The sequence below is a fragment of the Elephantulus edwardii genome, unplaced genomic scaffold (genome assembly GCF_000299155.1).
Source record: "Elephantulus edwardii isolate Elephantulus edwardi_28Jun2011 unplaced genomic scaffold, EleEdw1.0 scaffold00182, whole genome shotgun sequence".
NCBI classification, from domain to species: Eukaryota; Metazoa; Chordata; class Mammalia; order Macroscelidea; family Macroscelididae; genus Elephantulus; species Elephantulus edwardii.
Window position 1 is genome coordinate 2,194,477 of NW_006399932.1, and position 13,497 is coordinate 2,207,973.

Here is a 13,497-nt window from a genome sequence, read left to right on the forward strand (position 1 = left end):
AATTTTGGATTGATGCAAATGCTTTTGGTCATATATATCTGATTTTTTCCGAGAAGCATGTTCTCTATGGGTGCTACTGTTCATTTTGGAGGTCCATCTAGTATTTGGCTGGAGGGTCTCTGAGCTGGTTCAGTTCTGGGTTTGAAGGGTGTCTGTCTAAAGGACTCTTCTCAGAAGAGTCTCTGCCAAATCAGTAAGTCTGGTCTGTTTGATGATTTTCCATATTGGTCTCCACTTGTCTCCCACTATGTCCAGGACCTCCTATTGCAATCCTGATTAGAGAAGCTAATAAAAGGAGCCAGACACTAGCTAGTTCTTCTGGTCTCACAGTAAGACTAGGTTTGAGCCAACTGTTTCCTTAAGTCTGCCTTTCCTTGCTTTGCTTTTCTCCAGATGAAAGAAACCAGTAGCTGTGGCCACTCCCAAGCTTTTAAGATCTCTGTTGCTATTCAGTAAAGCAAGATGTAGAATACTGTCTTTATGAGTTATTTTATGCCAAGTGCCTTAGATGTCCCCTAAGCATCAAACTGAATGACCCAGTCCCTCAAGGTGATTGGTTATGGCAACATTTACATTCTTGATATGAAATCTGGACATGGATATCAGAAATTATCTTGTTCCTTAGTGAGCAAATTCCTCTGATTTGCTTTTTTAAAATGTGGCTACATTATACATAAAAAAAAAAAAACCTAAGCTAAGTGTTAAAAGCATGGTAGGGTCACAAAAGTAAGCATTATTTCAAAAAAAGAGTCCATTTGAGATATGTATTAAAACAAGCAAAATACAGAATGTCAGAAACCACAGATCAACATATATTCTAAAATAAAAATTAAGCCTGTTTCTTGAGTGCATTAACTTACTAGATAATGGTTTATTTTTTTTAAGTTATAAACAATTTTACCTTATGTTTCCTATTTCAAGAGGCATGGATGATAAAAAAAAAATAAGAAAGGAGGAAGAGGGAGGGAGGGAGGAAGGGAGGGAAGGAGGGAAAGAGAGAGGAAAGATTGTAAATTAGCCAGTCAGTGAAGAGTTTAAACAAAACCCCTGCTCTTGCTTTTGAAAACAGTTTAAAAAACCCTAGGTCACTGAACAGAAAAAAGTATTATGAACGTATGAATGAAAAGTGTAAACTTCTAAATGGAAGATATTTTGATAATATAACAAGGATAAAATACTGGATAAAATAATGGAAACTCTGCCTTTTACAGATTTTAACACCATTTTAGGAAGTTAAACATACAATTTTCCTTCCTAAAATAAAATAGAATATTTTACATATATATGCAAGATATGTAAGCTTAAATGTGAGAGAACAACTTAGAAATTTTTATTCTAAAATTAACTTTTGTTTTTGTTAAAGTATTTTACACTACAGTAATAACCTTTTTTTAAAAAAATTAAAATTAGTCAATGAGGAAAATATATAGCATTCTTGAGTAAGGTTAGAAGTTCATATCATGTGATGCTCAGCAAGACAGTAATACCCTTGTCAGCTCACTGCCCTCCACAGCAAACAAACTTCTAGTGTTACATTTCTGACAGCCTAGTGAAGATCAAAGGTCACTGCTATGCAAAAGCATTAAAACTGTTGCTTGAAAAGAATTTCATGTCACTGAAGATAAGAATTATTGCAGCGCAGTGTTTTATAGCTAGTTCATGAAAAACTGGTTCGCTGTACTTATTGCATTCTCTTAAGGAAAAACTGATTTTCTCTCCTACACACAAAGGCGAAAATTTGGGAGACAGTTATTTTAAAAGGGTTTTTGACAAATACAATTGCTTCAAGCCATAATATTTGTAACCACGGAAAGAATATCCACTATGTGTCTATCTTCTACACCTGAATTGGATTTTTTTTTATAAGAACTGTATGTTCTTGGCAGAAGCTTTATAATACATAACCCAAAACATATATACTTAAATTACTATTGAGCATAGTCCTCAAGGTTTCATGAGGCCTCGTGTATTATAGCTGCATTTTACAGGACTAGAGTGCTAACATTAATGACTCTGTCCTTGCTTCCTTTCTAAGAAAAGCAAACCCAAACCCTCTTGCAGCAACCTGCTCCAGCTTTCCTGCCCAGGTCCGGAAATCAGGCCCCTGCTTCCTCTTCACATGTCATAGTAGGAAAGACTCTGGAAAGTGACTTCCTGAACACACGCTTCTTGTCCGCCCTGCCTCTGACAGCTTGAAAGAGTGATGTATGAACATTTGAGAGAGGGGAAGGTGACCCTGACTGTAGTCCCTTCCAGGACATAGGGATGATATGGCGGACCTTGCCCGGCTGACATGTGGCTATGAAGAGGTGTAAAGTACTGATAAGAAAGCAGGCCCTTTTCCCCTCCTGTGTAAAATAATTGCTGGTTTATCAAAACTAACCTCATGCTTGGGCTACAGATATGGTTTATCTCCTGCTGTTTGAGAAATAACAAACAGCAAGAAAAGTTGCCCGTATCATGTGATTTCACACATAGTGTGTGCAGTTATTTTTCCAGCCTCCCTCATAATTAGTACTTGGGGCCATGTGCCAAGTGGAAATGGATAAGGGGTATATCCTTCCTCACCATCTAGGCCACCAGTGTCCTTTTCTCATTTTTAAGCTGCTGTCACTGGACTCTGGCATTTCTTACCCAATTCATTTGCTTTCTGTGTTAATCATATGCAATGAAGATATGCATGGCCAACATTTAAACAGGCTGCAGATCAATTAGCGGTCTTAAGTTTATCTGATTTTTATCAAAGAAGACAGAGCTGTGGGTCGATTGTCAGAGCCTGTGTCAAGTTGACCTTTTCAGAGATGTCTACATTGCCAGTCCCCTGGGCAACTTGTTGTCCCCTGTTAGTCTCTGAATGGCAGAAGTCTGTTCTGCTCAAGCACAAAGTATACACAGATGTCTATATTACATTCTTTTAGGTTTGACAGCAACTGCATGTTGTATCTATAAACTGTCCTTTAGCAGTGACACTTCCTCAATGATGATAAGCTAATTTATGCAACTAAATCTCCTTTGTGCAGAAATGAAAGCTAATTGAGTCATTACAAAGTAATTCAGGAAGGAATACCTTGTATAAATTGGCTTACTTTATAAATCCTTCTCAAGTGGTTTTCATGCATCCTAAATGGGACTAAGCAGCTTATCAGCCATAGGATATCCAGACTAAACCAGTCAACTTCGGGAAGCTGGGCACACATCTTTAGAGCAGCAAAAAGAAAGCCCTAAAATGAAAGTGAGCAACATCAAAATACGCTTCACCCCGACTCCACACAATTCAATACCTGTGGTGTGGTGAACGCTGTCCTCACTCATCTTTCTTTGTTCTTCAATTTTCCCAGGAGCACTGTCTTCCTCCTCTTCTGCAAATAAACAAGAATAAATGACACAATGAAGGGCTTCTTCCTGGATAGCAACATTTCAGAAGCAAGTATGTTCAGAAATGTGTTCAGGATGCCATTTCATAAGCAAAACTAATGCACAAATATTTCACAAGCAAAGCCAAGTTTCTAATACATAAATATTACTTTTCAAAGGATGATGCTAATCCACATTGCACTCCTTTCTCAATCACCTGACGTTGAATAAACCTCATGCTGTTTCTAAACAGCAACCTGAACAGTTGGGTTTGGTGAAATTGAAGATATGTACTAATGCAGTAGGGCATCTTGGTGGCCTAGAGGCAAGAATCTGTGCTGCAATCCTGAAGGAACACGGTTTGAATCCACCAGCTGCTCTGTGGGAAAAGGATGGGCAATTGTATGCAATTAACTGCCTCCTAAAACCCACCAGAGTGTCAGCTATGGGTCCATTCTGACTCAAAGGTACATAACAACTAATGCTTTGCAGCTTTTGTTTAAAACATGTAAAGAAATTGATTTGGAATAACCTCATCTACAGTAAATCTGTGCCTTTACATCCCACATTATACTGTACTTGATATTGTGGCAGGACTCCCATAGATAAAATTATTGTCTCTACATTTATAAAGAGAAAATGTAAGAGATTAGTTAATCTGTAAGTTATTTACCAACTATTCAGTCTTGCCTTATGTTTTCTCAGTCTTCATCCTTCAAAGTGATTCCCCAAAAATCAGACTGAAGACCTCTTTATCACGTGTCAACACTATAGTAGATGTTAACATTTCATACAGAAGCCATTTAAAATCTTTGATTTATAGATGAGTAAACTGAGACTCAGAAAGCAGAAGTAACTTCCAATGTTTTATTACTCACATTTAGGTTTCTGATTATATAAATTTAGTGCATTTTATCTGATATATTCAATATGTTTTTGAGCTGTGGTGCTGGAGAAGAGTATTGAGAATACCATGGACTGCTAGGAAAACAAACAGATTTGTCCTGGAAAGGGTTAAACTGGGTGGCTCCTTGGAGGCAAGGATTTTGAGGCTCCATCTAACATACTTTGGACATGTTGTGAGGAGAGACCAGTCCTTGGAGAAGGACATTATGCTTAGGAGGGTGGAGGGACAGCGCAGGAGGGGAAGGCCCTCTATGAGGTGGATTGATTCAGTGACTGGGATAATCAGGATGGGAGTGTCAGAGGCAGTGCGGTTGGCACAGGACAGAGCAGAGTTTAGGGCTGTTGTACATAGGGTCGCTATGAGTCGCAAGCGACTCGACGGCACATAACAAAAACAACAAGAGCCTTTTTACTCTGCTATCAGATTCTTTTCTCCAATTATGGGAAGTTATATGCTAAGATTAAACTGAAGATCACTTTAAGCAGGGTCATCATCAGACATTGAATCCTTTCACGCCAAAGAAACATGTATATTACGCTGTCCCTTTTCCCAGCTTACGTTTTATATATATTTAAAAGTATTTAAACAAAATAACATACCAAAGAACAAATGAGTTCCAAAAGACTGACAACCTGAATAGCAAGCTACACTTTAAAGAATACACACGGGGTCACTTCCGGTCTCTCGTTAGCTGCCACCTTACATCCCCTCGTGTGCAGTCTATCTCAGATGGTCTGCCAAAAGACCCCCTGAGCCCCAGCCCTGGTCGCCTGAGAAGCCCCATTTCCTCTCTGACAAGATGAAAGAAACGATCATGAATCAGGAGACACTTGACAAACTGCAGGCACAAGTGTGCATTGGTGGAAAAGGAACCACAAGCAGAAAGAAGAAGGTGGTCATGGAACAGCTAGAGCAGATGACAAAAACTTCAGCTCTCCTTAAAGAAATTAGGGGTAAACAATATCTCTGGTATTGAAGAGGTGAATATGTTTACAAATCACAGAACAGTGATCCACTTTAATAATCCTAAAATTCAGGCATCTCTGGCAGCACTTTCACCATTACCGGCCATGCTGAGACAAAGCAGCTGACAGAAATGTCACCCAGCATCTTAAACCGGCTTGGCACAGATAGTCTGAGTTGTTTAAGAAGACTAGCTGAAGCCGGGCCCTAACAATCTGTGGATGGAGAAGCACCACTCGCTACTGGAGAAGATGATGAAGATGAAGTTCCAGATCTTGTGGAGAATTTTGAAGAGGCTTCAAAGAATGAAGCCAACTGATCTGAGTCAACTTCTAAAGAAAATAAAATGTGACGAAGTTACTTTGAGCTGCTATTTTATGTTATGACTTTTTAAAAATTGTTTTGCTTATGAATCTGATAAAATCTAGACCTTTCATATTTTTAAGCCCAGCAAGACTTTTGGACATTGCAGCTCTTTTCAGTTTTTACTTAAATATAATTCATTCTTTGCAACTAAATAAGCTGAAGAACCTGGGAATAAAATTTGAAACAAAGGTTAAAAAAGAAAACATACAAAGATACATACCTGCTATTTTTGACCATTAAATAATTGCTCCAATGAATTAATGAGTATTAACCACATAATAGAGATGCTATCAGGGAGGTAATTAGAAGAGGGAAGGTCTGCCCCAAGGAAGCGGACAAGATCTAAAGGAAAATGGGAGAAGGAGTATAAACGGGACAAGTCAGTAAAATACTGAAGAAACTATGGAATATTATGAAGGCTTTGAGAAATGGAGAGAATATTAATAAAGAGATGAAAACAAAGGAAATTTCCAGATGAGATCAAAAGAAGGCAGCATTTGGAGCAAAGAACATGGTACTTTAGCAAGCAGGAGCTAAAGCTATAGATTAGGCTGACAGTTGAAGGGCTATGAATGTTTTACAACCTATTTTAGACTTTATTTGGTAAGAGAGAAGAGTCCCAAAAGGCTTTGGAGCGGGAGAGGGCATGAGTGGGACTAAGCAGGGACAGTAATCTGACCCTACAGTCTAAAATAAATCTGGAGCGAGGAATGGGGATAGAAAACACTCATAAAATCTAGCAAAGGGGAAGGAAGTCAAACTGAAGAGACCTGGAAAATGGGTAGGAGATGGATATCAGAGGAAAAAAGGGAGTGGAATCAGAAAATTTTGTGACTGATTGGGTGTGGAGAAGTGAAAGGACTTTTTAAAATAAGAGTTTGCCAAGGAGTTTGCACTTAAGAGCCTTGGTATAGGGATATACTGTCACAAAAATGAGGACAGCCAGAATAAACTCTCTTTTGGGGGGAACACAAGGGGCTGCATTTCAACATGGGAAATCCAGTGTGCTGATGGGGCAACCCAGAGGAGACATCCAGGGACAAAGAAAAGGGTAATAAAGCTTGGTGGAGAGGCCTGGACTGCACATGTTCATGAAAGCCTTACCCAAGCATAAATGATGATTACTCAAAGTTCACATTTAAAATCAAGTTTGAGAATTCTCGCTTAAGACAAATCTGACTCTTTTGCTCTTTGTAACTCAGTTCAAACAAAATCATAAAAGCTCGAATGTAACAAAGAGCTGAAAATATCTGGCACTTTATAATACTAGATGGAGTCATACCACTTTTTAAGGTCAGGGTCAATTTCATATGATTCAGTCAAATAATAATCAGTAACTGGAAAACCTAATAAAAAGTCATAGATTGCCACATCAATACAGCAACTAATACTCAATCTTAAGTAGGGATAGTAAAGCTTCCACTCATAATGCCACCTTCAAGACATCATCAAGGTATTCAGATATTTAAATTAAAAACTCAGATTTTTTTTTTTCTGAAAGTTAAGAATTTACTTGGAGCAGCGCACTGCAGGACGGTGGCCTCCTTGCTGGGGTCCTTCTGCTTCCTGTACACCCCATAGTGCATGATGGCTTTCCTGTGCATCACCCGAAGGTGGTCAGGTGCCTTGCAGCGGCCCTCATCCACTGCCTCCAGGTCCTGGTTGAAGCAGCAATACTTGGTGTTGTCAAGCTAGGGCAGGCACTATTCAATGGGGACCCAGACGTACATCTCAGGACACAGCAGATCAGACGGTCGGTACTGTCCCTTGAATTTCATTTTGGGACACGAGTGGATGTAGAAGCCCATATAGTAATAACTGAGCTGAGACATCTTCTCGTGGAGTTGCTTCGTAAATGCAATTTCTCTCAGTGCAGAGTAGACTCCCAGGGGCAGGAAGGAGTAATCAGGATAGTAGTACAAACACACAGACGACACGCAGCAGGGGAGGATGTCCACCACCCCCACGGCAATGAGCTTCCCGTGGAGCCAGCTGGTGGAAGGGGCCATAGCTGCACTTGGGCCCGTCCGGGGGATGCTCGGCCTCCAAAGGCGGTTACAGAGGAACCGTGTGAACTCAGTCTTCCCACATTCCTCAGGCGATGCTGCTCTTCAGAAACTGAAAGGCACCTGCACCATCATCTCCCCTCACGATGTCCTCTGGCACACATCTGATGGGTGGTCATTGCCTCAACGCACCCTCCTCCGTCCAGCACCCAGGCCTGCCGTTTCTACTGTTTGCCAGCTTTTCTAAAGTCTCTGGACTTCACAGTTCATGTAAGGTTTTTAAAATTGTTGGAATCCAGCCTCTTAATTGGGGCACATCTTTGGGGACTTGTTTTATGATTTCTGAGCAGAATGTGCTAAACTTCCTTTGTGAAAATTTTGGCAAGTCAAATTAGGGCATCAATGTTAGATCTTTAAATTGAAGATATGCTTATTTTATTTCAAGTTAGAAAACAAATTAAACTTTGCTCAGACCCTGCCCAAAAAAAGAATTAATTTACTATAAACTGGAGGTTTTAAAAAATTAAAATTTAAATAACTATAATATGTGCTGGGGACTGTATAAAGAGCTTTTTTTTCTAAAGGAATGTATTCTTAAATATTTACATACATATAAATATGTAACTTGAAGAATCCAAATTGAAATTCATGTGAGATGTTTAATAAATATTATTTTGAAAAATGAGATGCTTATTAAAAACACTTCTCCCTTTCAAACTTAGTACTGATATTTTTAGGTCAAAGCCATATGTGTTTAACACATCAATTGTTTTCTTAGCAATACTCAAACAACCCAATTTATCTGGGACAAAGAACACAAAACATCATCCATACAAAAGACAAGAAAATAAAATTTTGTAGTTTCATTCCTTTTTTTCTTTTTTTAACTATGAAGGAAATTAAGCACTCAGCCCAAATCTTTAATAGAACCTGGCCCAAGGCAGATGTTCAATAAATATTGAGTGAATAAATAAATTAAAAAATCATGGGGGGAAGACCCTATTATAATATATTTATTTACTAACAGAGCAAACCTGTCCATATTAGTTAAACAAATATGTACTAAATATATATATATATATATATATATATAGACAAGTGACCAACACCCTGGGCAATAACTGCCTTCACAATACAGAGACACACTCACATGGTATTTTACTTGGGATTATTATTAAACATTTTCTCTTGCTGTTGAGGCACACAATGTCATTGTGAAATACTAATTAATACCTCAAGTAATCAATGTTTGTGGGTTAATATATTCCATTCAACATTTTAATAACAGTAAACAAAAACAGCTCAGCTATGCAGGAAAATCCATCAAACCACACAGATGGTTATAAGGTTTTCATTATGTGGTTTCCATAGCAATCATATTGCAAATCTGGAAGCTCCTTGCAAATAAGCAGCTTGTATTTACATGCCTCTCAGCTGCAGCACAAAACTCTCCAACACGTTAAGTTATTATTCCAATCACACATTGTTAAAATATCAGGAGATATTTTGATCAGACAAGATGAAAAGAACTGTGCAGTGAACTAATTGCAAGGAGATAATTCAAATGCTGTTTCATGTTTACAAAATAATCTATGAGTATTATAAATGTTATGATAGTCATCAAAAGGTCTTTAACATTAAAGCCAATTACAAATACTTGGTAAAATATGATACTTCCAGGACTAATCAGACCTTATGGTATGAAAAGCCTGCGCCCTCCCTGCCTCGGTCTTCTCATATACGTTTGGCCTTCTTTCTGACGTGTGCAAGGAAAGGGAAAGGAGTGGAGAACTGAGTCCTCCCAAATCTTTTTAGGACAACTACCACTTGAGGAAATGCTTACAATGGGAAAAGGTAAGACCTCCCCCTACCCCTTTTAATCAATTTCATTTACAAATTGATCCAGTCCCATAACAGATGCATTATTACCCTAGTAAGGATAGCAGATCTGTCTAGTGATGCAATTTTTACAAAACAGCTATTTCTAGCTTACTAATGTTCTTGGTTTTAGAATAAATAATAAAAAAGAAACGAAACGAAACGTGATACACAAATGACACATTTAGCTGACACTGCCTGAAAGAGACTAAAGACAATTTGTTAGTACCATGGCAGGCTGTGTGATGTCCCTGTCAGAGCTCAGGATTGATTTTATCATTTCTACCAGAGAGAAGTGGAAAGCTACATAAGAAAATATTTGACTCACACAATGATTACTTTTCTCACTAAACACCTTCAGAAAACAGCTTTACTGAATTACAATGTATTTTAAAAGACATAAAGTGGAGCAACAAAAGTTATACTCTAAAATAAAGCTTGGGCTTAGAACTCTACCTGCCCAGAGTTCATCTGATTATGTGGCTATATACTTGCCTCAAGAAAAGTTAATATATCTTATTTAAATGTTCCATTATATAACAGAATTTATATCCACTCTATGTAGCACTGGTGGCCTAGTGATGAGGAGCTACGTTGCCACACTAAAGGCATGTGGTTCAAATACACCAGCTGCTCTGTGGGAGAACGATGAACAATTTCCTCCCGTGTGATCTATTGCCTATGAAAATCTGCTGAAGGGTCAGCTATAAAATGATTCCACCTTGATGGCACCTAACAGCACAAACAACAAAATCTATTCTAAGAAAAGAGTCCTCCTGTTAATTCTCTGAAGCAAACATATACTCAAAACTCGCTGCGGTGGACTGGTGAGCCTTCACTGAGTTTCCAAGGCTGGAAATCTTAATGGGAAGAGACTGCTCATCTTTCTCCTGAGAAGGAGCTGGTAGATTTAAACCTCTGGGGTCATATGCAGCGTTCCAATTGGAATGGCTACATTACCAGAGTTCTAAGGTAATAATAAGTACTGTCTAAACATCCACAATCAATACTCTTGATACCAGCAGACAAGAAATCAAAAGAAGAGGTGAAATTAGGAAAATATGTTGTCAGAGACCTCTCCACAAAGCTGAAGAACAATGATGTCAGTCTAGAGACTAAGGTGCCCCTAATCGAGTCATGGTCTTTGCAATTATTTGCTATGCATCAGAGAGCTAGACAATGACTAAGGATGACAGAAGAAAAGTCAATGCCTTTGAGTTGTGGTGCTGGAGAAGAGCATTGAGCATACCATGGACTACCAAATGAATAAACAAGTCTGCCCTTAAGAGTGTGAAACCAGGCTGTTCTTTGGAGACAAGGATTTTGAAGCTCTGTCTGATATACTTTGGGCATGTGGCCAGGAGGAACCAGTCCTTGGTTCTCCACATGGACATCATGCTTGGAAGGGTGGAGGGATAGCACAGGGGAAGAAGGCCCTGAATGAGATGGACTGCCTTAGTAACTGGGCTAAGGGGGGGTAGGTGTGTTGGAGACAGTGAGACCGACTCAAGATAGAGCAAGGTTCAAAGCTATTGTGCAGAGGGTCACTGTGAGTCAGAGTTAACTCAACAACCCAACAACAATCATCATCACCATTTTACGGAAGTGAAAATGAAATTTAGACTCTTAAATGACTTGGCTAGTTTATCACACACCCAGTTAACATTTCTGTCTGGGATATAGATCTGTGATACTGAAGTTCAAGCTAAACACCAAGCTACACTGTCTCGTTTTCTAAAATTTCCTATCAATTTCATATGCTGTTTTTGGAAAAACATTTTCACACAGTCAACCTCCTCAGAAAGGTAATACACAGACAATCTATATTTGATATTTTCTAAAAGTTTCTAGTAATTGAGACACATTTCTTTCAACCCATCTAGCTTCTTTTCTTTTCCCTTAATTTCTGCAAGTTTAAGTGCAGATGATAAAGGTGAGCCTTTTTGCCAAAAAGGTCTGAAAGCAGATTCACATACTGTTCGGAGGAATAAGCTGTCCTGCACATTTCATCAAGGCATTAGAATTCAGGGTGTTGCAGTGAACATAATCTCGAGCAGGGAAAAGATAGAGGAAATGAAGTCACTTCTGGGTAGCCTTGGCTGTACAATGTGAACCAAGGAAGAAATACTAAAAGAATGTATGCAACCCTGTGGTTTCACCACTACTCATTCTCACCCCTCTGCTCCCCCTCCTTCTCTCCCTAAACTCTCACACATGTTCTACTAGTTACCCTTCTACTTTTACAATAATGGATAAAGTCCAACAGTGATTAATTTTGTAAAACATAATGCATGAGAATGACTATAGGAAACACAATGTGAATGAAGAACAGGGTGAAATACAATATATACAAACTTCGTAAGAAAACCAATTAAAAAAAACCCTCTTCTCTCCTAAGACCAAGGGCAAGCTCTGGAAGTGGCAGAAAGGTTGAAAGAGTTGAACACAGAGTCAGAGGAGAATAGGCAAAGAGGTTAAAAGTTATGTCAGTGAGGGAAAGTAAGTACCTTCAAAAGTCTATTTGTTAGGGAGCTCTGGTGGCCTAGTGGCAAGAAGTTACACTGCAATCCCAGAGGTATATGGTTTGAATCCACCAGATGTTGTGCTGGAGAAGGAGGAGCAATCTCCTCCTGTACCAGTCAGATCCACTTGACGGTGTATACACACCACACACACACACACACACACACACACACGTCTATTTGTTTAATAGCCTAAAATATCTTACATATAAAAAAAAGAGATGCATTCTTATAAAGTTGTAAGTATGTACCTTTTAGCATTATATGAATGTCAAAACTGAATGGGAAGATAAAAGATGACTGAAACAGGACAGTCAGCCCACATTTACTATCCTGGGTATTGAGCAAACTCAGCTTGTTGTTACAGTTCTAGTTATTTGTGTGACCTTGACACTATCTCTAATTCTCAGTGTCATCTCTAAAAGTCATTTCAAATATTGCCTATCCCATGGCATTTTACAAAGATTTAGGGTGGGCAAGGACTTCTCAGGAGAGAGGGAAAATAATGTACAATTACCATGCAGAATCTATTTTACTACTTTAGAATCTATAGACTTTTTTTTGCAACTCTATTGGTTAGTAACCCAGAAAGCTGGTATTACGTAAAAACTAACAATAATAAGCTACAGTTGTTCAATAATATAACTTGATTTTAGCATAAGTATCCGTTCTTAAATGGACTAATGGGCAAAGCTCATTACTATGCTTCAAATGAAAAAAAAATGGCATTACACTCCAGTAGATTTATATATCATAACTCTAAAATGAGCAGTTTTAACACAAATTGAAAAAGAAAAATAATGACCATTTGCATAGACATTAAATTTGTCAACATCATGGTTGAGATACTGGAGGTGAAAAAAAACCTCAAATTCAAGCAACACATCTAACACGATCAGAAGAAAAATCTTTGAAGACAAAGAAACCTTAATCTAGCTCAAATTTCTAGTTGCCTAATAGGGGCCAGGAAATAACAGAATCAAGGTCTTAACAACTTGTATCCTAGCCAAAGGCCCTTTCCTCCTGTACTTCTTTGTATCTACTATAGAGAGCTGGGGAAAAGAAATCAGCTGTTCTAGGTGCATTTTTCTATACCAGATAGACTTGATAATCTCCAGGCTGTTACTGTAGACAAGGACAGAACAAAGGCATAAAATAAGATTTCAAAAGACTAGGATTCAATAGACTTGACGGCACATAACAAAAACAACAGGATTCTGTCAATCATTTTCAGTCAGAACATAATCTTATTCTAAAAAGCACCAATAATGAAATAAGGCTTTGGAAGTTCCAGTGTATTATTCATAATATGCTAGCCTCTAAAAAATGCCTCTAATTATTCATGAGTCACTGTATCAAAAGGAATTGGCAGACACTGAAGAATTTAATAAAACAACATATGAGCAAGAGTCTATGGTGATGAAGGAAGAAGTCCAGGCTGCTTTGAAGGAAATAGCAAAAAATAAGCCCCAGGAATAGATGGTATACCAATTGACATATT

At 38.4% G+C, this 13,497-nt stretch overlaps 1 protein-coding gene and 1 pseudogene across 1 annotated transcript in view; one reads left to right on the forward strand and one right to left on the reverse strand.

The window, feature by feature from the left end:
- The window catches only part of SKAP2 (src kinase associated phosphoprotein 2), a 210,658-nt gene that overhangs the window by 17,931 nt on the left and 179,230 nt on the right, over positions 1 to 13,497 (reverse strand). The window contains exon 10 of the mRNA XM_006896106.1: positions 3,282 to 3,359. Coding sequence (XP_006896168.1) covers positions 3,282 to 3,359 — 78 coding nt within the window. The remainder of the gene's footprint in view (positions 1 to 3,281; positions 3,360 to 13,497) is intronic.
- On the forward strand, positions 5,076 to 5,543 carry LOC102875321 (annotated as a pseudogene).